At 59.6% G+C, this 26711-nt stretch overlaps 3 protein-coding genes across 3 annotated transcripts; 2 read left to right on the top strand and 1 right to left on the bottom strand.

Annotated features, from left to right (window-relative positions):
* Positions 1–1230: 1230 nt before the first annotated feature.
* Positions 1231–8572, top strand: LOC118693465 (ectonucleoside triphosphate diphosphohydrolase 8-like). Its single transcript, XM_036394070.1, has 9 exons — positions 1231–1353; positions 2150–2267; positions 2724–2874; positions 3767–3926; positions 4684–4917; positions 6105–6377; positions 6983–7093; positions 7930–8067; positions 8390–8572. The coding sequence occupies exons 1-9, from the start codon at positions 1231–1233 to the stop codon at positions 8570–8572; spliced, it is 1491 nt and encodes a 496-aa protein (XP_036249963.1).
* Positions 8573–10301: 1729 nt separating this feature from the next.
* LOC118693405 (ectonucleoside triphosphate diphosphohydrolase 8-like) lies at positions 10302–16639 on the bottom strand. The gene is made up of 10 exons (XM_036393968.1): positions 16557–16639; positions 15710–15854; positions 14947–15064; positions 14162–14312; positions 13534–13693; positions 12775–13005; positions 12019–12279; positions 11407–11517; positions 11011–11148; positions 10302–10677 (listed from the first exon to the last, which is right to left on the bottom strand). The coding sequence occupies exons 2-10, from the start codon at positions 15833–15835 to the stop codon at positions 10468–10470; spliced, it is 1506 nt and encodes a 501-aa protein (XP_036249861.1). The 5' UTR covers positions 15836–15854; positions 16557–16639; the 3' UTR covers positions 10302–10467.
* A 3847-nt stretch (positions 16640–20486) lies between these two features.
* On the top strand, positions 20487–26306 carry ENTPD8 (ectonucleoside triphosphate diphosphohydrolase 8). Its single transcript, XM_036393996.2, has 9 exons — positions 20487–20606; positions 21021–21138; positions 22130–22280; positions 22752–22911; positions 23440–23670; positions 24165–24425; positions 24831–24941; positions 25096–25230; positions 26115–26306. Exons 1-9 carry the CDS (start codon positions 20487–20489, stop codon positions 26304–26306), a joined length of 1479 nt encoding a protein of 492 aa, XP_036249889.1.
* The last annotated feature ends 405 nt before the right edge of the window (positions 26307–26711 follow it).

The following is a 26711-nucleotide window of genomic DNA, read 5'->3' as shown; positions in this document are numbered from 1 at the left end:
CCAGCACTGCCCGTGGGGCTCAGCTGAGGCAGCTGGAGCTGCTCTGGCCCTGCAGACCCTGCCACAGCCCAGGGGCTCTTATCAGGGAGCTGCAGCAGCAGGAAGCAGCTGGGCCGTGGGCCCAGGGACAGCACATCCCTGCTCCCCATCCCTTCCTCTCCCGGGAAATCCTGAGTCCTCCCCAGTCCTTCACCTCTCCTCGGGCTCTGCAGGGACCCCAGGAGCAGCACAAGGCTGGGACAAACCCAGGGAAGGGGTGGCCACAGCCCCAGCTGGGCCATGAGGGTGTCTTGGCCTCTCCCAAGGCCATGCCCAGCTGGTGCTGCTGAGAGCCCTGGCAGGGCAATCTTCCCCTCTGATGGGAGCTTCCACCTCACTGTGGTAAAACCTGCAGTAACCTCCCACTCTGTCAGCTTGCAGGGCAGTGGGTGCTGCAAATATCACTCTCACCTCTTACAGACCTTGTAGAGAGCTTGGAATGGGAATGTGAAAGCTGGGGAGAGCAAAGAGAAAACAGAAACAGGGGATGTGACAGGCCAGAGAAGCAGAGGGACAAGGATTAAATGCAGTGATTTGTCCTTCATTCAAATGAGGAGGAGGAGGAACTAACTGGCTGAAGATAAAGGCAGTGCCAAACTGGGCCATGAATATACACCTGCAAGACAAACAGGAGAACAGATATTCAAGAGTTTCACCTATGGCTGATGAGCCCTCAGAGAAAATAATGGGGGAAAGATTTTCCAGCAGTATCCACTTCCAGAGGACATAAAAGGCAAGTCCAAGCTGGATTTGCTGCACTGGAGGAGCACAGAAGGACCCTGAGGGACCCCCAGGGCACAGCCTGGTGAGCTGGGGCACATGAAACTCACCCTGCCTGCCCTGCTGCAGTGCCTCAGTGAGGGCTCTGCAGCTCCCCGTGCTCTCTTCTGTTCTGTGCAGGGCTCCTCTCACCCCTCCCAGGCCCAGGTGTGGGAGCTGGGAGATTGTTGTGATCCCATCATGGCTCTGCCAGGCTGTGGGGCAACCAGCCCCTCTTTCCTCCAGCTCCCTGTATTTTATCCTATTAGTGTTTTTCCCAGGAAAAGATCTGATTATTCCCCAGGGTTCTGAGTGGCACGGCTTGAGACAGGGTCAGCTTTGGGAGTGGTCTCCTCACAGCTCTCACTGACTCTGTTGTCCCCAGGTCCAGCCACACTTCTCCCTGCCTGGGTTTTCAGGAGCCTGCCCCCAATGCTGGCCAGGAAGAAATCCTTCACCAGTGCCATCATCGGGGCGCTGGTGGCACTCTCCATCATCGCCCTGGTTCTCAGCCTGGTGAGGGTTGAAGATGTGACGCTGCCTCCCACGGTCAAGGTGAGCCCAGAGCAGGTCCCTGAGCACCTGGTGAGCCCAGTCCCCTTGGGCAGGTGCTCTGAGCCAGCAGCTGCTCCGTGGGGCTGGGAGGGGCAGTGGGGTCAGGACCTCCCTGGCAGTAGCAGGGTGGGGGTTTTGTCCCCACTTCGAGGTGCAGGCAGAAGAAAGTCAGAGGGGAAGGTTCCTCTAGAACTAATCCCCACTGTGCTGTGCCAGGTTTGGAGATTACCTCGGTGTGCCCCTTGTTCCTGCCAGCTCCCCCCAGTCTGTCCCTACCTCACACCATGGCACAAACATCCTGCCTCCCCCTGTCGTGCCCTGGGCATGGCATCCCACCCTGCTGGGAGGGCTGGCAGGGCTTTGGCTGGGGGGAAAGGCTTTTGGGGCAGGGGCAGGTGGCTGAGTGCCCCTGGAGAGGCCCTGCCCAGGCTGGGTGCTGCTGTGGGCTAGCAGGGAGCACCAGAGATGGGAGAGTTGCTGGCCCCAAGGTGGGGCCAGTGTAGACACAAAAGGTATGTGAGCATGAAAGAAAATAAAACAGCATGAGGAAACAACAGGAAATGTTTGTGTGGGTTGGCATTGCAGCACAGACCTCAGGAGAGGGAATGACAGTCCCTTGGTCACTGTGGGGTGCTGAGGCCACGGCTCTGCTCTGCCATGGCACAGCTGATGGCTTTTGTGCCTCACACATGGGTTTGGGGCAATCTTCTGGCCCCACTGCCCTGGCAGGGCCACAATGAGGCCAGGGCCAGGCTGCTGCTCCCCCACCTTGATTCTGTGTTGATTTCCCTTGCAGTATGGGATGGTGTTTGATGCGGGCTCATCCCACACCTCTCTCTTCGTGTACCAGTGGGATTCGGACAAGGAGAACGACACTGGAGTGGTCAGCCAGACCCTGTCCTGTGATGTCCAGGGTCAGTATCCCCCTGCCATGAGCTCTGTCCTGCCCTGTTCCATGGTGGCTGGGGTGGCCTGGCCTGGACAGCCCTGTCCCTCGGGTGGCACTGTGGGCACCAGGGAGCTCTGGCTGTGGCTGGGGGTCCCTGGGCCCTCAGCACCGTGTGGTGCCCCTGCACTGGGGGGACTGGAGCATGTTGATGGTGAATCAGTTTTTGCTCCTCCACCTTGGAGTGCTCCCAGCTGCTGTCCTGGCTGGAGAAGGTGTCACCTAGAGTGACACTGCTGAAAGCAAGGGAGACACGGGAGAGGAATGGACGTGTGAGTCAGTCAGGCCTCAGGGGACCAGGGGACCCTGGAAAAGTACCTTTGTTGCTAAGAGGTGCCAACTCTCCTTGCACTGTGCCCTCTTGTTCCCACAACCCTGACCCAAGCCATTCCCATCAGCCTGTCCCATCCTGACTCTTTTTCAGGGCAAGGCATATCAAGCTATGCCAACAATCCCCCTGAAGGTGGCAATTCCCTAAGGGAGTGCTTGGATAAAGCCCTGCAGGTTATTCCTGCTGAGAAGCAGAGGGATGTCCCAGCTTATCTTGGAGCAACGGCTGGCATGAGGCTGCTGAGGTACTGCTGGGGGCAGGGGGTGGCAGCAGTGACAGAGCTGCAAACAGCCACTGCCAGGACAGCTCCTGCACAGGGCCAGGAGCCCAGCTCCCACACTGGGCAGGGAGGAGAGGGGGAAAAGGCAGCTTGGTGGGGACACAGGGAGGGCTGAACTGTCCTAAGCAATGTCTGTTGGGACATCCCAGGATGTCCCAGTTCTAAGCAAGACATGTTTTTCACTGCTTTGTTTGCTCTTCATTATTCCTTAATAACAAGGGGGTTGGGATGCCAGCTGATGTGCCACCTGCCCAGGTGGAAGGGTGCTGGTGGGGCAGAGGTAGGAGGCAACAAAGTGCTGCAGGTCCTGTCCTCACCTTTCACCAGCCCATATTAGCTCTCTTCAAATGGCAGCCTTCATTTCATGGCCCTTGGTTTTATGGTGCAGATAGCTCACTTATTTCTGTGCCCTGGCAATCAGACCTGGGAAGGAGCTGGGCCATAGCCTGAAGGTTGCTCACTTCAGAGAGCAAGAACAGCCCTGAGACATCTTCCCCCCTGAGAGGGCTGAACCCAGCCTGAAACCTTCCTGAAAACCCCAGAGGTCAGCAACCAGCCTGGGCACAGCCAGGGGGGGATGTTCAAACCCGGCTCTTGCAGCACAACCCCCTCCAGCCTCCAGCACCCGAGCAGGGAAGGGTGGCCTGGGAAGGCTCTGGGTGACTGGGATCAAGCTGCACTGAGGCTGCTGGGATTCACCTCGGATGAGCAGCTCAGACAAGCCATGTGGCAGGAAACCCTTTCAGACAGACTGCTTGTTGCAAAAACTGGGAGTATGTGGAACTGGGAGAGAACCAGACTTTGTGTTTCCTCTGTTGTAGTTGGGTATGTGTCCTGTCCTTTGCATCCTTCCTAGGGAACAGAACAGCTCAGCAACAGAGCAAGTCCTGGCTGAGGTTGCTAAAACCATGCAGGAGTACCCTGTGGCTTTCAAAGGGGCTCGGATCCTTACAGGAGAGGAGGAGGGGGCCTATGGCTGGATCACCATCAACTACCTGCTGGACTCCTTCACCAAGGTGGGAGAAGGGTGCAACACCCATGCCTTTGCTAATAGAGCTTTTCTGATTTTCCTCAAGCTTTCTCAGTGCAGGAAAGGTCAGGGTTAGCAGCTTTTGGGAATGATCCAAGGGAAGGAGACACATCCTCTGGTTTGCCCACAGTGAGTGAGGAGGGAGGACTCAGGAATGAGGGTGTCTGCTGAGAGCTTAGGGCAATCTCCATGGCGAGTGGACAGAGGGTCTCTCAGGGACTGGGAGCTCCGTCCCTGACTGGGAAGCTCCATCTTCCTGCAGTGCTGGGAGACTCCAGCTGAAGACAGCTCACACCAAAGCTCTGTCCCAGCCCTGCCACAGCTCAGTGCTGGGCTCCTGTGGGGGCTGTTGGAGGATTCTTGGATAGAAATCCTTCCTCCTGCCCCAGACCCCTGCAGCCTCCTTGGCAAGGGCAAGTCCCTGAGCCAGTTGCCACCAGCCCTTTGGCCGGGGGGGGGGGGGGGATGAGGGTGGTGGTGACTCAGAGCCAGGTGAGCCCACAGGTGAGGTCAGCACCTACTGACCACCTGAGAGTGAGTGTCAGCTCCCGCTGACCACCTGAGCTTCCATCTCTGCCGTGGCTCTGATCACTATCTCAGCTGTCTGGGCAGGAAGGGTGGGAGGGCTCACATGCAGAGGCCCATTGAATTTAATAACCAAATCCTGTTGTCTTCAATGGGATGAGAATTCTGCTCAGGGCATTCTGTGCTACTCCTCTTGCTCCCCTGGTTCTCGTTGGCAGTACTCTCCCAAAGCACACGCCTGGCTTCGTCCAGAGGCAGCCAACATTTTTGGAGCTCTGGATCTTGGAGGAGCATCCACTCAAATCACCTTTATGCCCGAAGGTTCAGTACTGAGCCGGAATGAAACCTCTGAGCTGACCCTGTACGGGTACAGCTACAAGATCTACGCTCACAGCTACCTCTGCTACGGGCAGGACGAGATGCTGAAGCGGCTGGCGAAGGAATTGATTGTGGTGAGAGGCTTCTGAGGCCTGCAGTGTCACAATGCCAACCAAACACCTGTTAATGCATAAAGTAAGGACAGGCAGGGCTCTTCTGGAGAGGCATTAGCAAGGACTGAGAGCAAGGACAGGCTCCTTGGAGCATGGCAGGGCAGATGTGGAGAGGAGCTTGGGTATAATGGAATCCCAGGCTGGTTTGGGTTGGAAGGGACTTTAAAGATCATCATGTTCTGCCCCCTGCCATGGGCAGGGACACCTTCCACTATCCCAGGCTGCTCCAAGCCCCGTCCAACTAGGCCTTGGACACTGCCAGGAATGGGGAAGGTGTCACAAGGGGCAGTTTGGGATCTTCTGGCTTCACATGGGGTGTGCAGAAGTGCAGGACCAGGCTCTTCTCAGAGGTGCAAAGTGCCAGGGCAAGAGGCAAGGGGCACAAGCTGGAACATCTGAGTTTCCAACCAGACAAAGGGGAAAAGTTTTCCCCAGTAGGAATGATCAGATACTGGAATAAGACCCAGAAATGCTGTAGAGTCGTTGTCTCTGGAGATCCTCAGAACTTGATGGGTCAAGGCTCTGGGCAGCCTGCTCTAGTTGGTCATGCTTTAACAAGAGGGTGATCACAGGGAGCCTACAGCTCCCCTGAACCTCAGCTACTCTGTGACTTCACAACCTGAGAAATGTGAGCTGAAGACCTTTCCCAGGCCATTTTTTGGAAGGTCAGAGGTGAAGAGCATCTTTATGGAGCTGCACCTCACCAGCAGAGCTGCCTTGGTGAGCCAGAAGGGTTTGCCCTTGCTGTATGGCCAGGAAAGTCCCATATGGTGACCCTGGATAGAGTTGGAGCTAGAACCAGGGCTAGAGCTGGTTTTAGAGGTTTTAGCTGGTTTTAGTTTTAGCCTCTCTAAAGCTAGAGAGGGCTTTACATGTCCCCAGAGATGATCCTTCTGGCCAGGGCAGAGACATGCTGGGTCCTTGAAACTGGTCTGCCTCTGTGGGAGAGGGAATGAGATAAAGCAGAGTGAGAATTAGCGCTGGGCTCATGCTGGGACAGCTAGCAAGGCCAGGACTGAAGGGCAGGAGGGTCGTTCCCTGCAGAGGAATTGAGAATGCCGGTGCCTGGGTTTTGGGGAGGTGCTGGGTGTGTCCACACGCAGCCAGGAGGCTCCGGAAGAGCTGCAGCTGCTTTTTGCTGTCCTCAGGAGTCGTTCCCCAGCACACGGGTCCAGCACCCCTGCTACCCCAAGGGCTACAAGGAGACCGTGTCGCTGTCCTCGCTCCGCGCCAGCCCCTGCACGGACGGCAGCGACCCGCGCCTGGCCCTGGGCGACAGCGCGGTCACCCTGGAGGGCCGGGGCAACGCCAGCGCCTGCCTGGCAGCCCTCAGGAGCCTCTGCAACTTCTCGGCGTGCGGCCAGAGCCAGGACTGCGCCTTCCACGGTGTCCCGCAGCCCCCGCTCCGGGGACAGTTCATCGTAAGGCAAACCCGTCCTCCCACCCCGGAAAGGCTCCCCCGGCGCTGGGCTGTCCCCGCTGCCCCGTGGCACTGTCACCTCCCTGCAGGAACAGGGCAAGAGGCTCCCCAGGCACCGCTGCCTGAGGGCACACTGGCCATTGCTGCTGGGTGCTTTTCCAGCCAAACCTCCAAACGGGACGGGATGCTGGGAGTCATCAAATCCCAGACTGGTTTGGGTTGGAAGGGATCTTCGAGCTCATCTTGAGCTCCCCCCGGCTGCCACGGGCAGGGACAGCTCTCACTATCCCAGGGTGCTCCAAGCCCTGTCCAACCTGGCCTTGGGCACTGCCAGGGATTTGTTAATAAAACAGGGCTTGTCAATAGGAGTTGAGACAGCAGCTACAGGCAAGGCTCTGGCTGTGCTGCTGTCACCAGCAGGCACCAACCCCCAGCCCAGCACCTGCTGGGACAGGGACAGGGACAGGGACAGCAATGCCCCGGGGCTACCTGGGCTGGGACAAACCCCGTGAAGGAAAACCCCACCTCCTGCATCGGGCAGCTGCTGGGGGTGCCCCATGCAGCTCACCAGGGTTTCTGTCTCTGTTTCTGTCCCTTGCCTTGCAGGCCTTCTCTGCCTTCTACTATAACTTCAAGTTCCTGAACCTGACGGACGGGCAGCCGCTGGCCGCGGTCAGAGAGGCCATCGAGGGGCTCTGCAGCAGGAGCTGGGAGGATGTACGCTCCTCAGCATGGAGCCACAGTGGGACATGCAGAAGCAAAGGGGTCCTGGGGTGGGGGGAGGCAGTGGAGACCACTCCAGGGCAAGGCTCTCTGGTTCTGAGCTGTGTCCTACACAGCAGAGCCACCCCTGAGCTCTGTGTGGAGCTGGGACTGTCCTGCATCTACTCCTTGCTCATTCACCCTTGGGAAAAGGGCAGCTAGGGCAGGCAAGGGCAGCAAGCAGCTGGGGGGTTGAAGGTGGGGATGGGGATGGAGGTGGGGATGGGAATGCCAGGGAGGATGGTGAGAACAGAGCCAGCTGGTGGCACGATGCTGGAGACAAGTCAAATCTTGGAATCATAGAATTCCAGACTGGTTTGGGTGGGAGGGCTCATCTTGTTCCACATCCCTGATGTGGGCAGGGACACCTTCCACTAGACCAGGTTGCTCTAAACCCATCCAATCTGGCCTTGAGCACTTCCAGGGATGGAGCAGCCACAGCTCCTCTGGGCAATACGTGGGGGTGGATAAACCCAGAAATGTGCCAGCACCACCACGGGGCAGAGTGCAGGAGCCCCTTGCATGAAGAGGCTGAGATGGAGAATCTGGGGCAGGAGGAGCTACAATAAGCTATAATATGTACCTCTGTTTCCATGTGGAGTGTAAATCCTCCCCAAAGGAGTTGCTCTGCATAGAGAGGTCTAAAATCACTGCCCGGCCCAGGAGTCTCTTCCTGGATCCTAGTGACTGTGGAGCCACTGCTGCTCATGCAGCACATTTCAGGGCTTTGTCTCTGCACAGAAAATGCCTGTCAATAACTCCCCTTCATCCCCAAACATTCCCCACCCCAGCTCTCTTCCAGCTACCCCACAGAGAATCCCAAGCGACTGCCGAAATACTGTGCCAACGCCAACTACATCCTCACCCTCCTGCTGGACGCCTACAGGTTCAACGAGAGCAGCTGGAACAACATCTGCTTCCAGATGAAGGTGGGCAGTGCTCCCAGCCTGTGAGGGGGAGCAGAGGTGGTCCTGAGGGAGAACCAGCCCCACATTGGGGTGCTGGGGGAGAACCAGCCCATGTTAGGGTGCTGGGGAGAGCCAGCCCCTGTGTGGAGGTGCTGGGGAGGAGCCACTCCCTGCGTGGGGGTGCTGGGGAGCAGTGGTGCAGAGAGCCCTGCCTGCCCCCGATGGCACTGCTGTGGGCTGAGCAGGATGGTGGGTGGCCCTGGGCCAGCAGTGGCTCCCCTGCAGGGCTGACCCCGTCCCCTCTCTCTGGGCAGGGCTGACCCCATCCCCTCTCTCTGGGCAGGCTGGGGGTGCTGACGTGGGCTGGACGCTGGGGTACATGCTGAACCTCACCAACATGGTCCCGACCGAGGCTCCAGCCAGGCTGAAGGGCTACAGGTCTTCCCTGTGGGCTGCAGCCATCACCTTCATCATCCTCACCCTCGTCTTGGGGCTCGCTGCCCTGCTCCTGCAGCTGTGGGTGTAGGAGCCTGGCCATGTTTGGGAGCCCAGCAGGGACAGACTGGGGCTGCTGGAGTCCCCCTGCTCCTGCCTGCATAACTGGAGCCCAGGACTGGGTCTGTGCTGCTGAGCAGAGTCACCTCCACAGCTCCAGAGAACTGGGGTCTGCTTTTCCGTGGGCCTGGCCCCCATCATGCAGACAGGCACTCTGAGGTTTCCAGAGGAGCTCCACTTCCATGGAGACACAATGGGATCAGCCTGCAGAAGCCTCAGCCGAGCCTGTGTGCCTGCTGTCAGTGCTCTGTGTGTTACAGACATGGCTCCATCCCACCAGCTGGCCCTGGGGCTGTGGAGGGCCAGCCTGGCCGTGGGACAGTGCCCTGGTGCCAGCCTGGTGGGGCATGGGGCAGGCACTCCAGGGTGCTCCATGCAATGCCAGCTCTAAGCATGGCCACCAAGAGCCAGCGGGTCCCTGCTGGGTCTGCCAGCCTGAGGGATGCTCTGTGGGACCCCAGCTGGCCCTGTGGAGGGGCTGTGGCTGGGGCTTTCATGGAGATGGTCTTGGAGAAAGGACACTGAGCACCCACAGTCAGAAGCATGGTCCATGCCCCTCCAGAGAGTCCATCTCATCACCGTGGTATGGCATGTCAAGTCATCTCATCATCACATCTCACCACCCACCTCATCCTCTTCCTTTCACCTGGAATAAAGGGATTGATGTTCCTCAGTGCCTTCCTGGAGACAGCACTGTCCCACCAGCAGAAGGCCTGGACCCTATGGGTGTCAGGATGAGGCTCCAGCAGGCTGTGAGTCCTGCCCTGCACATGGCTGAGCTGGGTCCTGCCCATGGCCTTTGCCTTTGGTTCTGCTCATTTTTAGCTGCTCTGTGGATGATTCATGCTGTTGTTTGCGTTCCCACAGTGAGCAGCAGACCTTTGGTGTCCCTGTGGAATGCTGGGCACCTCACAGTTCTCATCACCCAAATAAACAAATAAAAGGCAGCACATGGGGAAATGCCTGCTACTCTGCTTCCAAATCGTTGTGATTTTATTACTTCTGTCTCCCAGAAGTGATTTTATTACTTCGTCCTGTGGTGACGACAGAGACTCAAAGGTGAGGCAACGAATCTATGGGAGGTGTCCCTGCAGACACTGAGGTGTCTGCTGGACTTTGGAGTGGAGCCAACAGGGCACAAGGACAGGCTTTTCCTTCTCTGAGGAGGTGTCTCAACTCACCCATCACTTGGCTGCCAACAGGACTCCCCAAAAATGTACAGGGGGCCCTGGAAGCTGCCTCTGCCATGTCCCAGCAGTGTTCCCAAGTCACCCTGTGTTGGAAAGGGAGGGTGAGCTGTCTGCCAGCCATGGGGCATGGGCTGCAGCTGGACTGCAGAGGAACCTCATTGCAGGAGAGGAGGCAGCTGTGCCATCCCCCCCTCACAGGGCTTCCCAGCCCTAGGCAGAGCCCTGTCTACCAGGCCAGTGTCCCAGAGATCCCCAAAGCCACGGCCCCTGGGGCTGGCACTGGCCGTGGGAGATGCAGACCCTAGCCCTGGGATGGGGCAGGATGTGTTTTTCCCACCCTGGGTTTCTGCTGTGGGCTGTAAGCAGCCCTGTGACAGTCCCACTGCTGCCAGACCCCCCAGCCCCCATCTCAGCCACCCCACAGCACCCCTGCCCCTCATGGCCAAGCCCTCCCTCCTGGAGCATCTCCAACCAGCAGCGCAGGGAAAGGAGAGCCAGAGAGCACACAGCTGTGAGGAGGGTGTTTTACAGCTGTGCTCCAGCTCACCGGGCCAGGAGTCAGGGCCCCCCAGGACAAGTCTGTGGCCCCTGGGCACACAGGGTGATTCTCAGGAAGTAGCTCCTTGCAGAGGAGTGGCAGCAGGACCCGGCCTGGCAGCCTCTGGAGGCAGTGCTGCTACAGCTGCTCATAGCCCGAGGAGTTTCTGTGGCAGCACTTGGCTGTGAGCAGGCAGAAGATGAGGATGAGCATGATGGCCAGCAGAAGTGTGGCTGCTATCCAGATGCTTCTTGGGAGCTCTGTGCCTGCTGTGGGAGGCTCTGAGGGGATCAGGTTGGTGAGATTGAGCATGTAGCCTAGAGTCCAGCCCACATCTGTGTTAGCAACCTGTGCAGACAGACAGGGAAGAGGGATGGGAAAGGCTGAAAAGTAACAGGCAAACTAGAGAAGAGCCTGCACCCTCAGGTCCTGCTCCACAACCACCATTTCTGTGCCCACCTTGGGCTGCAGAGGCCCCAGCAGTGACATAAACTGGGGGAGAGCACAAAGGGCCAGGCCAGATGTGCCAGCAGCTGTGTGAGTGTAGCTCAAGAGCTGCCCTGTGTATGGGCAGTGGGGCTGTGCTGCCCTGGTATCCCCGTCTCCAGCAGCAGCAGGGCAGGCACAAGGCACTTCATGGCACAAAGTGTGGAAGCTGGGGGCTGCTGGACACTCTCCTACCTGCTGGATGAAGTGGATGCTGGGCCATGTTGTGATGTTGAATTTGTAGCCTTGCAGGAGGAGGGTGAGGATGTAGGAGCTGGCTGTGCAGGCGTCACGGAGCTGGGTCCTGCTCGCCGTGGGGAACAACTCCTGCACCTGCAGAGGTGGGAGAACAGGGGGAGGCTGGACCCAGAGCAGTGCTGGATGTGCCCACATTGGGGAACAGCCCCTCAGTGCAGCTGGGAACAAAGAGACCCCGGGGAGCAGCAGGCTGCTCTCCCATCTCTCTCCAGGCGCAGAGACCTTTGTGCTCCTCCTGGCTCTCTACAGCTGAGCACAGCAGAGGAGGGGCTGGGGATGAGCCTTCAGGCTGCCCAGTGCCCAGGTGAAACGCACTCCTGGGCAGGATCTCACCTGTTTCCAGCTGCTGTTGCATATCTGCCTGATGGTGGCATTGACCAAGCTCAGGGGCTGCCCTCCTGTCAGGTTCAGAAAGTGAAGGATGTGATAAAACCCTGAGAAGGCCTGTGGGTGTCGAGACCAAAGGTGACAAGTTATTGAAGCACTCAGGGCACTGATGCCACCCACCCATAAGCAGGGATCCCTGTAAGGCCCCGCTCAACACTGCAAAGTGCTGGCAGTGACCCTGGAGGAGGGAGCTGGGAATGCTGCCCACATGGACAGGGAATGGCGTTGGGAGAACAGAGGTCTGTGGCTGCCTGGCACACAGGTCAGCACCCCCTTAATGGTCTGCCAGAAAGTCTCAGAGCTGGCCCACAACCCTGGGGCTGTTCTTGCACTCTGAGCTAGCTCACACAGGCTCCCTCAGACAAGGTCTTCCCGTTTCCCTCAGGAAACGCTGGGACATGGCAGGAGGCAGAAGCCACCTCTGAGCACAGAAGAGGTTGGCAGAGAGAACCAGCCCCGAGGAGCCCTCTCTCCCCAGCCCGTTCCACAATCAGTGGCAGAGGAGACACCCAGTCCCTGCCTTCACCCTCCCCCAGGCAGGGGACGGAGGCTGCTTACAAAGAACTGTCCCCGCACGGGGGGCTGATAGACCCCATTGAACCCGCACGGCCCCTGCGCCCCGCAGCTGAAGTTGAAGAGTCTCCGCACGGCCGTGTCACACGCGGCTGGATCCCCTGTCCCCGTCACCGTGAGGACAAGGCCAGGGCTGGCTGAGCTTGGCGCATGCACACAGGGGCTGTCGTAGAGCTCTGCCACGGTGATGTTCTCCTGGTACCCCTGGGGGTAGCAGGGGTGCTTGATCGGGGTACTCGAGCTGGCCTGGAGAGAGATGGAGCCATTAATGGGGCTGCAGTGCCCACTGAAACCCTTCCCACAGCCCATCCCAAAAAGCAGGACTGCACCCCAGGAGGACTGGATGCACCCCACCTGGGAGCTCCCTGAGCAGCCCTGGCTCCCGCAGCACTGGGCTCTGCCTCTGTCCCCGGGCAGTTGTGCAGGGACTGTGCTGGGAAACCTCTCTCTGGGCAGAAATGGAGCAAGGCCAAGAGCATGGTGACAGCAGAAAAACTACACATACAGCTGGGCCTGGGAAATTACAAAAAATGCCACTGCACAACGAGATGTGGGGAGAAGGGAGCCTGGCTGGCAACCACCATCACTTTCCACCCAAATGAGGCAATTTTTTGCTTCCCTAGATAAAACCCAAGCCTCTGCCAATTCCTGACGCATTGCCCACAGGCACGGCCAACGCTGCAGGGGGAGATGTGCCACGGCACTGGGAGATGGCTGAGCAGCCCCCGTGCCCCGTGGCACCTGGTGCAGAGCTGCCAGCAGCATCTTCAGGGCCTGGCTCTGCCCGTAGCACAGGTAGCTGTGGCTGTACAGGGAGTAGTTGGTGCCGTAGAGCCGGAAGAACACAGACGTGTTCCTGTCCTCCACGGGGACCCCGGGCTGGAAGGTGATCTGCGTCGAGGCACCGCCGAGGTCCAGAGCTCCCAGAACCTCGGTGTCCTGCGGATGTTCCCATTTCTCTGCAAACGAGAACTGGCCCAACACACAGCGAGGGTTAGGCTGAACTGCAGGCACTCACACTCACCCTCCCTTCCCACAAGGACTTGGGGGCCCCAGGGGCACCTTCCACGTGCTCCCGGCTCCCTGTTTTACCCCTGCCTGCCCACATCTTCCTCAACCACAGACACTTCCACGGAGCACTCAGGTGTGGCCTCTTGGCTGCCGCACATCTGCTGGGATCCAGACATTTGGAGCAGGGATAAAGGAACCCTGCTCCAGTTCAGCCTGGAGGCTGATCCTGCTGACAGATCCCTGGGACCCCAAAATCCACCCGTGCGTCAGCACACGAGAGCACAGGGCCAGGCTGAGCTGGACACAAAGATCCTGTTAATCCCATTAATGAGGTGGAATCTGCAGCCCACAACCACAGGGGACCATTGGCTGCCTGACCAGTGCCCCAAAGCTCCATTCCTCCCTCCTCTGCAGATAAGGAAAGCTGGCTGCAGCTCAGACAGGGACGTTCTCCCCACTGCCCCTCCCCTGCCCTCTCCCCAGCTGCACCTTGACCAGTGTCTCCAGCAGGTAGTTGACAGTGATCCAGCCAAAGGAGCCCTCCTCACTCCCCGTCAGGATCCGAGCTCCACGGAAATCCACAGGGTACTCCCCAATGGCCTTGGACACCTCGGCCAAGACCTGCTCGGCCTTGCTGCTGTTCTCCTCCCTGCCAGCAAAGGCACAAACACCTCAGGTGCTGCAGGCCCTGCCTGGCAGCTGGCAGCCGGGTTGGCACTGAGAGGCTGCCAAGGAGCTGCTCCCAGACATCTCTCCAGCACTGCCCTGCCTGCAGGTGGCTCCTGCAACCCCCAAGTCCCTTGCCCGGGGCCTCGGGACTCTCCCTAAAAACGCTGCCCGCAGGCTCTGCTGGAGCCCTGGCAAAGTCCGTGCCACTCTGGCAAAGGGGGCTCATCCCCTCGGGGCCGCTGCCAGGCCGGTGCTGCAGAGGGCCGGGCGCGTCCCCCGGGCACGGCCAGCGGCTCTCCCGGACACCCCGTGGCACCGCGGGCAGGGCTGCTCTGCCCATCCCCACGGCCTGGCCGGGCAGCACCCCCGTGGCCCGGCCCCTGCGCCCCGCTGCCAGCCCCGGCTCCGGCGCGGCGCAGAGCGCGGCAAGGGCGGGAGGTGCCGGTACCTCAGCAGCCGCATGCCGGCCGTGGCCCCCAGGTACGTGGGGGTCTCCCGCTGCTGCTCGGCCGGGACGATCTTCATGGCCCTGTCCAGGCAAGGCTTCAGGCTGGCGCCAGCCCCCGCGGGATCGTCTGCGTAGCTGGAGATGCCGGGTCCTGCCACAGGCAACCGGTGACGTAGAGAGCCCAGCGCCACCCCGCAGGGACGGCACAGCAGGGGACATGTCCACCCCTTCCCCAGGGATCTCTGCTGGCCTGCTCAGACACACTCCGGTGTCCAAGCCGTAGCACCTGCCCTGCTCGGTTTGGAGCTGCAGATACCGAAATGCAAACTGCTGCCCCAGGAGCTCTCAGGCCCCACCTGAATGGAGACAGGGGACTGCTCAGGGACTTGCACAGAGCTTTGGGGAGGCCCTCTGGGCACATGAAGGTGGACATAATGAAAGAAGGTGTAAACTGATGTGTTAAGAAGAGCCAAGGAAACTGAGGCAGGGGAGAAGGGTCAAAGGGCACATCCAGCATCCCAAGCTGTGAGGTGATGCACATCTGGAAAGGACTGGCTGAAGGATCTGAGCTAAGTGGGGGCCCAATTCTTCCCCCACCTTTGCACCTCCCAGTGACTGTAGGATTCCCTCAGGTGCAGATGATCCCGACCCTTTCCTGTGATTCCTCACAGGGCAATCTCCTTTCAGCTCAGAGCAGACTGAAAGGGATCAGTGACAGTGCTGTGAGAGTTTGGGACAGTGCTCCAGGAGGCTTCGAGACAGGGAGGGCAGATCCCAGCACTCACCGGACACAGAGCAGGCCTCCACCTGGGACACAATGCCCGTGCCGTTCTCCTTGTCTGCGCGCCACCGGTAGATGTAGAGGGACGTGTGTGTGGAGCCAGCATCAAACACCAGGCCGTGCTGGGGAGGAGAGGGGACACGGGCTCACAGCTGGCCCGGGGCTGCACCAAGTGCCACGGGGGTTTCTGAGAGCTTCTGCTCCTGCTTCCCCTGTAGGACCATGAGCAGCAGGGGTCTGCACATCACCCTCCCTTCAGCAGCCCTGCTCCACCTCTAACAGCCCCGGGTTCGCCACTCAGCGAGTCACAGCCCAGGAAGGACGCACAGGTCAGCGGGGTGAGTCGCAGAGCAGGGAGGCACCCAGGCATGGCCCAAAGCCCAGGCTGCTCCCAGGCCTTTAGCAAATCTGACAAAACCTGATATTTTTTAGCAGACCAGCCGCAAAAAGCAGTAGGGAAGAGAGGTGTGAACCTAACAGGTGACCTGGATGCCTGAAAACAGGGAAGAGAGTGACTGGGGTGGCAGATGGAGCAGCTGTGGAGAGCAGGCTGCACTTCTCTCTCCCATCCTTACCAAGCAGCCAGGACTGTGGTTTGGGGGAGGCTGATCTGCCCCGTGCCACCTTGATGAGGTTAAGTCCTGAAAAGCTGGGCTGATCATGGGGAAACTTGCAAACTGAGAGGAAGGCAGGGCTGATGGAAGAATTCGAGATAGAAAGGGGTTGGTGAGATTCGCAGGCTCCCCCAGGTCTCACTGGACACCTACTTTGATTCTGGTAGGAAGGACAGCATCCTTTGCCGGGAGCAGGACCAGGACGAAGACGACCACGGTCAGCAGTGCCAGCACGGCCGCCCAGCCCCAGCCCACCGCCCTGAGCAGGCGCGGCGACATCGACGGGCTCTGGGGAGGTCTGCAGGAAGGGATGGATTGGGGAGGGGTCACTGGGGAGGGATGGTCTTTGGGAGGTTTGCGGGGAGGCGTGGTCTCTAGGAGGAGGGTCTGCAGAGAGGGACTGTGGGCAGGGGCGGCTTTTGGGCGGAGGGTGTGTGGGGAGGGAGGGTCTTTAGGAGGAGGGTTTGGGGGGGAGGGATGGTCTTTAGGAGGAGGGTTTGGGGGGGAGGGATGGTCTTTAGGAGGAGGGTTTGGGGGGGAGGGAGGGTCTTTAGGAGGAGGGTTTGGAGGGGAGGGATGGTCTTTAGGAGGAGGGTTTGGGGGGGAGGGATGGCCTTTGGGAAGAGGGTTTGGGGGGAGGGATGGTCTTTGGGAAGAGGGTTTGGGGGGAGGGATGGTCTTTAGGAGGCGGGCCTGTGGGGCGGGATGGGCTTTGGGAGGAGCATGTGCGTGAGGGATAGGCTTTGGTAGGATCTTTGGGAAGGTCTGCGAGGAGGAAGGGACTTTGCCAGAGGAGCCCCAAGCCTCCTGCCTCTGTCCCGAGCCTCCAGCCCCTCCAGGGATTCCCTTCTCCCTGTAGCTCGTAGTCCCCCCCACCCCCTAAGTGACCCCCTGGGACACAAGCTGGGCGAATGGGGAGACCATGAACTTGTCTGGCCCCGAGCCGCCGGGAAGGGGCAGGGGCGAAGCTCCCGCCTGCCGCGATCCAGCCGTCCCGTACCTGTGCCCGGAGCCCTCTCCGTCCCTCCGTGGGGCGGTGATCGGGGCACAGCCCGCTCCCCGCCGGCTCGGGGCCCACACCGCCCCAGCGGAGCAGAGCGAAGCGAAAACGAAGCTGAGCCGCTCTCGGACGTCCGGGTCCGGCCCCGGCCGGGGCGGGCTCTGGGCGCTGCCGCGGGCGGAAGGAGCGGGGAGCTCGGGGTGGCCGCTGCTCGCACCGGACACCCGGGCCCGGCCTGCCTGTCCCCCTGCCTGGTTCCTCCCTGTCCCTCTGCCTCCTCCCTCCCTGTCCCCCTACCTGCTCCCTGCCTGTACCCCTGGCTTTACCCTGTCTGTCCCTCTGCCTGTCCCCTCCTTGTACCCTGCCGCTCCCTCCCTTACTCTGCCTCCCCCCTGCCTGCACCACGCTCCCGCACTCTGCCCGTTCCCTGCCCGCACCTCTGCCCTATCTGCCGGTCCGTCTGCCTGCATCTCTGCCCGTACCCTGCCCGCCCTGCCCGCACTGTCCCAAAGCCACGGGACTCTGGCCATGGACAGGTGCTGGCCATGGGGACAGACCGGACCCTGGCAATTCGGGTAGCTCCCTAACCGTGGGGACAGCTCGGTGCCTGCCTGTGGGGATGGATCCCACGCGGATGGCTGTGGGGATGGATCCCACGTGGATGGTTGGAGGGACAGCTCCTCACCTGCCAGGTCCTTCCTGTTTCTGTCCCGAGCCCCGCTGCCAGCCTGGCTCGGCCTGCAGCAGGACAGCGGGGGTCCCGCAGAGCCGGGTGACAGCCGGGTGACAGCAGAGTGACAGGGCAGGCTCGGCCCCTCACGGCGTTTGTGCGGCAGGTCTGGCAGGGGTGTCTGAGGCTCTCGGAGCTCAGCTGCTGCCTCCGGCGCCAGGCGCTCGCAGGCTCCGGGGGCCGGGGCTGCCTGGGATCTCTCTGTCCCCTCGCTGATCTGCGCGGGCAGCGCAACCCCCCCGCCCCCGGGCTGAGCGCGCCAGGCTGTGCCGCTCCTCCAGCAGCGAAGTGGTTAATCCCGGATGCTCTTTCCACCCCGGCTCTCCGGCCCCAGCCCCGCTGCCTCCCGGACAAGCGCTCTCCTGGGCAGGTTGCTGGTCCGGGGCCAAGGGGAGGGCCACGCCGGCGAGGCAGCCTTTGTCCCAGGAGCGGGCTCCCGGCCCCAGGTACGCGCTGAGCCCGTGCCGAGCGCGGCGGGGCCGGAGCGGCGGCCGGAGCCAGCGGGGTGAGCCGGGGCAGGCACGGGGGGAGCCGGGCCCGGGGGCTGCTGCCCCTCGATGGAGCTGGGCTGGGAGCGGGCCCCGGGCAGCAGCGGGGGCGGTGCTGGGGCAAACAGGCTCCGTGGGGCGGTGCGGGAGGGCGAGAGGGCCGGGGCGGCCGCTCGCCGCACGAGGTTCCCAGGTGCGGGGACAGAGGGGCACGGAGGGCACTGCCAAGCCCCAGCGCTGGTGGGAGGTGGGATGCAGGGAACTGCTCTGCCTGGCAAGGATGCTCCTGGCATCCACAGTCACCCTCTTAGAACTTTCAGAGCCCTTTTCGCTTTCAAATCCCAAATGTGCCCAGTGGGAAGTCAGCCCCCCCATTGTCCTGAGCAACAGGCAGTTTAGATCCAGCAGTGGCTCTGAGCCTTTTGCCCCAATTTTTGAGGCCCTGCTCCCTGTGCACAAGGGATGCTGCAATGCTGCAAGTGAGGGATGTCCGACAGGTGTTTGTCAAGCCCTTTATCATGGCCAGCCCTACACAAACAAGTGCAGCCCTGTTCCAGCTGCTGGGCACAGCTGGAAACTTTGCACACCTGGAAATGGGCAGACACTGTGCAGCATCGTGCCTCCTCTGCAGCCCTGGAGGCATCAGCACCACTCTTCTGTCCTGCTGCTCCTGATCCTGCACGGATGGTAGCAGGTACTGGAGCTGCCCAGCCCCGGGATGCCACAGAAAGCCTAGGCAGATCGATCAGCTTCTCACATTGTTTCCCACCCACTGGGCTCCCTTTCTGTGCCCTGTTGTCCTGCCTGGGAGAGCCTGCTCTGTGCTGCCTTTGGGTGTTGCCCCCTGTCCAGTCAAAATGGGAATTAGTCCTTAACAGAGCAGGAGGAGCACATTTCCCACCCTCTCCTGCATGCAGCACAGTGCAATTTGTCACCAATTCGTGTCCTTCCATTTCACAGTGCCTGGGATAGAGTTTTCCAGGATGTAGGCTGGGCTGCAGACTTTTCCCATTGCTTTGTTTGTTACCTGGAGCAGATGAATCATATCCCAGAGCACAGTTATAACTGGGCAAACCCCAGCAGGGCTGGTAGGGGTTTGCAGATATGACAACTGGGGACATAATTCAGTGGTTTTCTTGGTGGTGCTGGGTTAATGATTTGAGTCTGAGATAACTTTGAATCGATAACCACTTTAATATCTCAAAGAGGTCCTTAATGATTCCTTGTTTCTATGACAAGGATTTATCAGAGGATTCCATACAATCTCTTCATAGCCATTGTAGAGGGAAGGCTCCTGGCTATAGGACAAGGTCTGATAAGGATTTTGGTGGTCCCATATCCCATGACATGGGCCCAAAGAACAGCTGCTGTTCGTTGTTGTGCATCTCATGCCATGCACGAGATTGGTCACCCTTGCTCATTGCCAGAGATGCTGACTCCAAAACAGGAATCAGCATCTCCTTTGACCTTGCCAAAAGTCTTTTCTCTCCACTGGTCTGGGAAAATGGCAGGGGAATTTCTCAGGGATTTTATGCACTCACAGGAGAATTGTGTAGCCAAGTGACAGCTCCAGGTTCCACCCAAAGCACTGGTGGGGTTAAACCATGCCTCTGGTGCCCAGGGCTCTCAGGCCACCCACAGGTTTTAGCTGGAGTATGAAGCAAGGTCAGCCTCAGCAGGATACAGCAGGCATCCTACCTGTGTGGCTCAAGGCACCAAGCAGGGCAGTGCAGGAGGAGGAGAGAGAGCTGTGCATTTCAAAAAGCACACCTGGACCAGCTGTGAGGTGCTGAGCACATGGATATCTCAGCTGCCCTGTGCAGAGGCCGTCACAGAGAACCAGACTCTTTGCTTCGCTACAATTTCTTAGGAGTATCTGGGGGCTGTTTCTGATGGGAGCTGAGCTCTGGATGGACAAGTGGGAAGTGCTCCAGTCCCCAAGGACAATTGCTGTGGGCATTCCAGCCTGGCTGTGTGCCCAGATCAGCAGGAGCTTCCTGCCTCTGCCCTCCTGCCTGCCCTTGGGGCTGCAGGAGAGGTGTGGGGATAACAGCAGGCATGGACACTGTCCCTGTGCATCTCTTACATGCTGTGGCATCAGCAAGAGCTGGGCCAGGCAGGAGACACACAGCTGGAGATGCTGTTTCCCTGCCTGAAGCAGAGAGGACCCTCTCAGGGACAATCTGGGCCTGCTGGGCAACAGATGGGACCTGGTCCCAAGTGTGGTGGGATGGGTTTTGAGGTGGCAGCATGTGGGTGCTGGAGGGATGTGGCTCTGCACCCCAGAGAGGATGGTCACACTGGTACCCTGCCAGGCCACGATCCTGGTCCCAGCTTGGAACTCCAGCTATCCACAGCTGGGCTTCCTCCACTGATACTGCTGTGAAGGAAGGTGCTGATTGCCAGCCAGGCAACAGCTTGAGCAGGCTGGGCACAGAGGGACCTGAGAGGCTGCAGGTGAGAAGGCAGGGCTGAAAAAGCTGTACTGAAAATCCTCCAAGGAGGGAGTGCTCAGAATGGCAGTGTCCCAGCCCTGAGGCTGCCAACAGCCCTACTGGGATGGGTCCAGAGGAGCCGTGGATATTATCCTCTTCCATGCTAAGAGCAGCCATGTACCAGAGAATGGCTTCATTGTCGGGAAGGGGAAAGTCCCATACCCATGCATGAGGTGTGAGCTGGGGGCTGGGGCTGTCCCTGCAGGTTGGAGGAGGAATGGGCTCCAAAGCCAAGGCCATTGCTGGTCTCCTGGCAGCCACCTGTGTCTGCAGCGTCATTGCCCTCATTCTGAGCGTCGTGAATGTGAAGGATGTGCTTCTGCCCCCCAGCACCAAGGTAGGGTCCTCGGGAGGAGCACAGCTCTCACTGGCTACCATTGGGTGTTGGGTTTTGCCTGGGTTTCAGGCAGGCTGTGCTGTTTGTCACCAACATGGGGACAGTGCCCTGCACAGACTGGAGCAGGTCTGGCTGAATTTGATCACTGTGCCTGGCCCCACAGCACATGCAGCTTTTTCATCCCAAAGCACTGCCAGCTCCAGGTGCTTGGGATGGATCCTTATCCCCAACACAGCTGGTAACTGCAATGCCACCAGACTTTTTCTGTCCTGGAGACCACCAGTTTTGTTTGGCCATTCTAGGCTCCTCTGGCCACCAGAGCTCCGATGACTCTCCCGGAGCTTCTCTCACTCACTCTGCAGCAGGTGACACTGGTCTGCTCCCCTGACACCCCGTGTCCCCTCTCCTCCCCAGCACGGCCTGGTGTTTGATGCTGGCTCCACACACACGTCCCTCTACATCTACCGGTGGCGCGCGGACAAGGAGAACGGCACGGGCATCGTGTCCCAGGTGGAGGCCTGCTCTGTGTCCGGTGAGTGCTGGGATCTGCCCTCCCTCTCCATGCCCACCTCACCCGGGGCTGGCCAGCCTTGGTGCTGCCCTGCATGGCTGTTCCACACACTAAAGCTGATTCATGCCAGGTGTGATAAATGCTAATTTATCTATCGGGTATTTCTAAATACCCACAGGGTTGTGTATTCCTATTGCAAAAGTGCTGTGTCAGGCTTTGGCACAAGGACAAGTTTCTCTGGAGGAAATGCCCACTGTAGAGAGCAGATCTAGAAGCAGATAAATGGTACATGGAGCCGGTCTGGGGCTAGCAAAGGCCACCAGGCCAGGGCAGGGGTGCCTGGGCAAGGAGAAGAGGGCTCAGAGCTCACCTTGCCCTCATGTCTCGCTCGGCAGCGGCAGCATGGCAGTTACTGGTTAACTGCAAAGGTCAGCCCGAGGGCAAAGTGTAACGCAAGGGCTGCTTGGGCTAATGGCAGTTATTGAGTCAAAGCTCCCGGGAAGATAGATAGTGAGATTTCCACCCCAGAGCCTGTCCCTACCAAATGCAGGACCATGCCGGGTTCTCAGATCCAGTGCCAGCCTGTGAAAATAGGGAGGCTGTGCAAGGGGACCTCTGTGTGCCTATCTGCTCCACGTGCCCTCGCAGCAGGGTGCAGGACACCCTACCCCTTCCTCAGGGAAATGGGGAACAGCTGTGTTTGTCACAGCTCCTGCACGACTGACTGGCCGTGCCCAGCACTTCGGCCCCTACGGGATCAGGTGTGCGCTCAGCATCCCCAGGCACGCCCGCAGCCCTCCCACTCTGGCCGGAGCAGGAGCTCCTGCGGCTCCCGGGGCGAGTGGCCGTGCCACAGCTGCTGCCTCCTGGCGGGACAGCTCCGGGACGGGTCGGGACTACCTGGGGCAAGCAACAAAAAAGCCCTATGGCGTTCCTGAGTGGACATGTCCCCTGCTGTGCCGTCCCTGCGGGGTGGCGCTGGGCTCTCTCCGTCACCGGTTGCCTGTGGCAGGACCCGGCATCTCCAGCTACGCAGACGATCCCGCGGGGGCTGGCGCCAGCCTGAAGCCTTGCCTGGACAGGGCCATGAAGATCGTCCCGGCCGAGCAGCAGCGGGAGACCCCCACGTACCTGGGGGCCACGGCCGGCATGCGGCTGCTGAGGTACCGGCACCTCCCGCCCTTGCCGCGCTCTGCGCCGCGCCGGAGCCGGGGCTGGCAGCGGGGCGCAGGGGCCGGGCCACGGGGGTGCTGCCCGGCCAGGCCGTGGGGATGGGCAGAGCAGCCCTGCCCGCGGTGCCACGGGGTGTCCGGGAGAGCCGCTGGCCGTGCCCGGGGGACGCGGTCCGGCCCTCTGCAGCACCGGCCTGGCAGCGGCCCCGAGGGGATGAGCCCCCTTTGCCAGAGTGGCACGGACTTTGCCAGGGCTCCAGCAGAGCCTGCGGGCAGCGTTTTTAGGGAGAGTCCCGAGGCCCCGGGCGAGGGATTTGGGGGTTGCAGGAGCCACCTGCAGGCAGGGCAGTGCTGGAGAGATGTCTGGGAGCAGCTCCTTGGCAGCCTCTCAGTGCCAACCCGGCTGCCAGAGCTGCCAGGCAGGGCCTGCAGCACCTGAGGTGTTTGTGCCTTTGCTGGCAGGGAGGAGAACAGCAGCAAGGCCGAGCAGGTCTTGGCCGAGGTGTCCAAGGCCATTGGGGAGTACCCTGTGGATTTCCGTGGAGCTCGGATCCTGACGGGGAGTGAGGAGGGCTCCTTTGGCTGGATCACTGTCAACTACCTGCTGGAGACACTGGTCAAGGTGCAGCTGGGGAGAGGGCAGGGGAGGGGCAGTGGGGAGAACGTCCCTGTCTGAGCTGCAGCCAGCTTTCCTTATCTGCAGAGGAGGGAGGAATGGAGCTTTGGGGCACTGGTCAGGCAGCCAAAGGTCCCCTGTGGTTGTGGGCTGCAGATTCCACCTCATTAATGGGATTAACAGGATCTTTGTGTCCAGCTCAGCCTGGCCCTGTGCTCTCGTGTGCTGACGCACGGGTGGATTTTGGGGTCCCAGGGATCTGTCAGCAGGATCAGCCTCCAGGCTGAACTGGAGCAGGGTTCCTTTATCCCTGCTCCGAATGTCTGGATCCCAGCAGATGTGCGGCAGCCAAGAGGCCACACCTGAGTGCTCCGTGGAAGTGTCTGTGGTTGAGGAAGATGTGGGCAGGCAGGGGTAAAACAGGGAGCCAGGAGCACGTGGAAGGTGCCCCTGGGGCCCCCAAGTCCTTCTGGGAAGGGAGGGTGAGTGTGAGTGCCAGCAGTTCAGCCTAAGCCTCGCTGTGTGTTGGGCCAGTTCTCGTTTGCAGAGAAATGGGAACATCCGCAGGACACCGAGGTTCTGGGAGCTCTGGACCTCGGCGGTGCCTCGACGCAGATCACCTTCCAGCCCGGGGTCCCCGTGGAGGACAGGAACACGTCTGTGTTCTTCCGGCTCTACGGCACCAACTACTCCCTGTACAGCCACAGCTACCTGTGCTACGGGCAGAGCCAGGCCCTGAAGATGCTGCTGGCAGCTCTGCACCAGGTGCCACGGGGCACGGGGGCTGCTCAGCCATCTCCCAGTGCCGTGGCACATCTCCCCCTGCAGCGTTGGGCGTGCCTGTGGGCAATGCGTCAGGAATTGGCAGAGGCTTGGGTTTTATCTAGGGAAGCAAAAAATTGCCTCATTTGGGTGGAAAGTGATGGTGGTTGCCAGCCAGGCTCCCTTCTCCCCACATCTCGTTGTGCAGTGGCATTTTTTGTAATTTCCCAGGCCCAGCTGTATGTGTAGTTTTTCTGCTGTCACCATGCTCTTGGCCTTGCTCAGTTTCTGCCCAGAGAGAGGTTTCCCAGCACAGTCCCTGCACAACTGCCCGGGGACAGAGGCAGAGCCCAGTGCTGCGGGAGCCAGGGCTCTCAGGGAGCTCCCAGGTGGGGTGCATCCAGTCCTCCTGGGGTGCAGTCCTGCTTTTTGGGATGGGCTGTGGGAAGGGTTTCAGTGGGCACTGCAGCCCCATTAATGGCTCCATCTCTCTCCAGGCCAGCTCGAGTACCCCGATCAAGCACCCCTGCTACCCCCAGGGGTACCAGGAGAACATCACCGTGGCAGAGCTCTACGACAGCCCCTGTGTGCATGCGCCAAGCTCAGCCAGCCCTGGCCTTGTCCTCACGGTGACGGGGACAGGGGATCCAGCCGCGTGTGACACGGCCGTGCGGAGACTCTTCAACTTCAGCTGCGGGGCGCAGGGGCCGTGCGGGTTCAATGGGGTCTATCAGCCCCCCGTGCGGGGACAGTTCTTTGTAAGCAGCCTCCGTCCCCTGCCTGGGGGAGGGTGAAGGCAGGGACTGGGTGTCTCCTCTGCCACTGATTGTGGAACGGGCTGGGGAGAGAGGGCTCCTCGGGGCTGGTTCTATCTGCCAACCTCTTCTGTGCTCAGAGGTGGCTTCTGCCTCCTGCCATGTCCCAGCGTTCCCTGAGGGAAACGGGAAGACCTTGTCTGAGGGAGCTTGTGTGAGCTAGCTCAGAGTGCAAGAACAGCCCCAGGGTTGTGGGCCAGCTCTGAGACTTTCTGGCAGACCATCAAGGGTGTACCAGATGCAGAACCCTGGGAGTTACTTGGAACTCTCTCCCCAGGCAAGAGTGGCCCCTGGGTCTTTTCTCAGCTGAGGATCAATTATTTTTCACCATGTTCCCTTGCCCCCCAGGCCTTTGCTGGGTTCTACTACACCTTCAACTTCCTAAACCTGACCCGCCAGCAGTCTCTGAGTGAAGTCAACACCACGATCTTTTCCTTCTGCAGGAGGAACTGGACAGAGGTGAGAGCCCTGTGAAGGGCAGCCAGGAGCCTTGTGCTTATCCTGTCCCAAATCTCTGTCCTTGGAGTACAAGCCCTGCTGTTCCTTGGGCTAGGGAGGGTTTCTGAGCCTCTCTTTCATTCCCTGTTGCACTCTGTCCCTGATGGCCTCACAGCTGGTGCAGAGCTTCCCAAAGGATTTGAAGTACCTGCACACCTACTGCTCCGTGGCCTTTTACATCCTGACGCTGCTGCTTGATGGCTACAAGTTCAATGAGCACACCTGGAGCAACATCCACTTCAGCAGGCAGGTAAACACCTGTGGGCAGCAGGAGAGAATGGACATGTTCAGGAGCAGCATCTCTGGAGTCCTCTGTGCCAGAGATGTGTGTCCCTGTTTCATGGCTGCTCCCCAGGCATCCCAGGAGAGCTTTGCTCTCTCTTAGCCACCCCCAAACCTCTGAGCCAGCTCCTGTCTCACTTTCTCTGCTGTGAATGTAACTGATTTTAGGGGGGTCAGGGAAAAGCAGAGGATTTTGCCACTTCGGTCTCTGATGTTGTTATCAGAAAGGTGATGGTGGCCCCATGACCACTTTGAACCAGAGTATGGCCTGACCAGAATATTTCCAGGATGAGAGGAGACAGCCTCAGGTTTTGCCAGGGGAAGCTTAGTTAGGTACTAGGAATGGTGTTTTTTCATGGAAATGAAAATGGAAAGGGTCAGGCTTTGGAACAGGCTGCCCAAGGCACTGGTGGATTCACCATCCCAGGAAGTGTTCAAACAACATGTGGATGTGGCACTTGAGGACACAGCTTAGTGATGAACATGGTGGTGGTGCTGGGCTGATGGCTGGACTCCATGATCTGAAAGGTCTTTCCAATCTTACTGACTCTGCAGCCAAATTAGAAGGATTATGGCAATAGAGGAAACCCCAGATCCAAATCATGTGCAGGTCACAGAGGCACACCTGGATCAGAGCAGTCATCCATGTTCAGCTGTCCCTTAGCCCTGGGGGAGGGGGGAGAGGAAAGCTCTTTGTGCAACTGCTGCTGGCAAGATCAGGTTCATCACAGCTTGGTCCCCATGTGAGACAGCTGGGACAGCTCACGGGACAGATGCCCTTCAGCCCCTCAACAAGCTGCTGGTGCCTGGCAGAGGTGCTTTTGGATGATGCCCTGTGCTGTCTCCCTGCAGGCAGCAAACACAGACATCGGGTGGACACTGGGCTTTATGCTGAACTTGACCAACATGATCCCTGCTGAGGCTCTGCAGCAGGTCAAGGGCCACCAGCCCGGCCTGTGGGCAGGGGCCATCTCCTTCCTCGTGCTGGCCATTGTGGCAGGCCTGGTGGCTGCTTTCCTGCACTGCTTCTGGAAAACAAAGTAGCTCTCAGCCTCCTGACTAGAGGCATCCTAGGCATCCTACCTACTAAACCAGGCAGGGAAGTGGTGCTGAAGAGGTGGAAAGTGGAGAAGAATGAAGGCATTAGACCCATCTCCATTGCTCAGGAGATCTGACTGGGTCATCTCTGTGAATGTGGAAGATGACTTGATCTCTCTCCAAGAGGAAGACTCTTTTAATTTGACTGCCAAAAGCTGATTGAGATTGCTGGCTGGATGACGCAAAAAAAAAAAAAATCAAACTAGAAATAAAATCAGTCTTGTTTTTCAAATATGAATGTCACTGCTCAGCCTAGCACAGTTTCCTTGGCATTCCCAGTCCTGCTGGGCTATTCTTCCAACAGTCCCAGGAGGCAACTGGCAATGGAGAGCGGTGGTGGGCACCTAACTC

This window comes from Molothrus ater, chromosome 20 (assembly GCF_012460135.2).
Source record: "Molothrus ater isolate BHLD 08-10-18 breed brown headed cowbird chromosome 20, BPBGC_Mater_1.1, whole genome shotgun sequence".
Classification (NCBI taxonomy): domain Eukaryota; kingdom Metazoa; phylum Chordata; class Aves; order Passeriformes; family Icteridae; genus Molothrus; species Molothrus ater.
The sequence above is the reverse complement of the archived record's forward strand: the minus strand, read 5'-3'. Positions and strand labels throughout refer to the sequence as shown.

Coding starts and splice junctions, on each gene's coding strand:
- LOC118693465 (XM_036394070.1), top strand. CDS start 1,231: ATGCTGGCCAGGAAGAAATCCTTCACCAGTGCCATCATCGGGGCGCTG. Junction 1,354..2,149: donor CGCTGCCTCCCACGGTCAAG/GTGAGCCCAGAG, acceptor TTTCCCTTGCAG/TATGGGATGGTGTTTGATGC. Junction 4,918..6,104: donor TGGCGAAGGAATTGATTGTG/GTGAGAGGCTTC, acceptor TGCTGTCCTCAG/GAGTCGTTCCCCAGCACACG.
- LOC118693405 (XM_036393968.1), bottom strand. CDS start 15,835: ATGTCGCCGCGCCTGCTCAGGGCGGTGGGCTGGGGCTGGGCGGCCGTG. Junction 14,313..14,946: donor GGAGGCCTGCTCTGTGTCCG/GTGAGTGCTGGG, acceptor TGCCTGTGGCAG/GACCCGGCATCTCCAGCTAC. Junction 10,678..11,010: donor GCATCCACTTCATCCAGCAG/GTAGGAGAGTGT, acceptor CTGTCTGCACAG/GTTGCTAACACAGATGTGGG.
- ENTPD8 (XM_036393996.2), top strand. CDS start 20,487: ATGGGCTCCAAAGCCAAGGCCATTGCTGGTCTCCTGGCAGCCACCTGT. Junction 20,607..21,020: donor TTCTGCCCCCCAGCACCAAG/GTAGGGTCCTCG, acceptor TCTCCTCCCCAG/CACGGCCTGGTGTTTGATGC. Junction 24,426..24,830: donor CCGTGCGGGGACAGTTCTTT/GTAAGCAGCCTC, acceptor CTTGCCCCCCAG/GCCTTTGCTGGGTTCTACTA.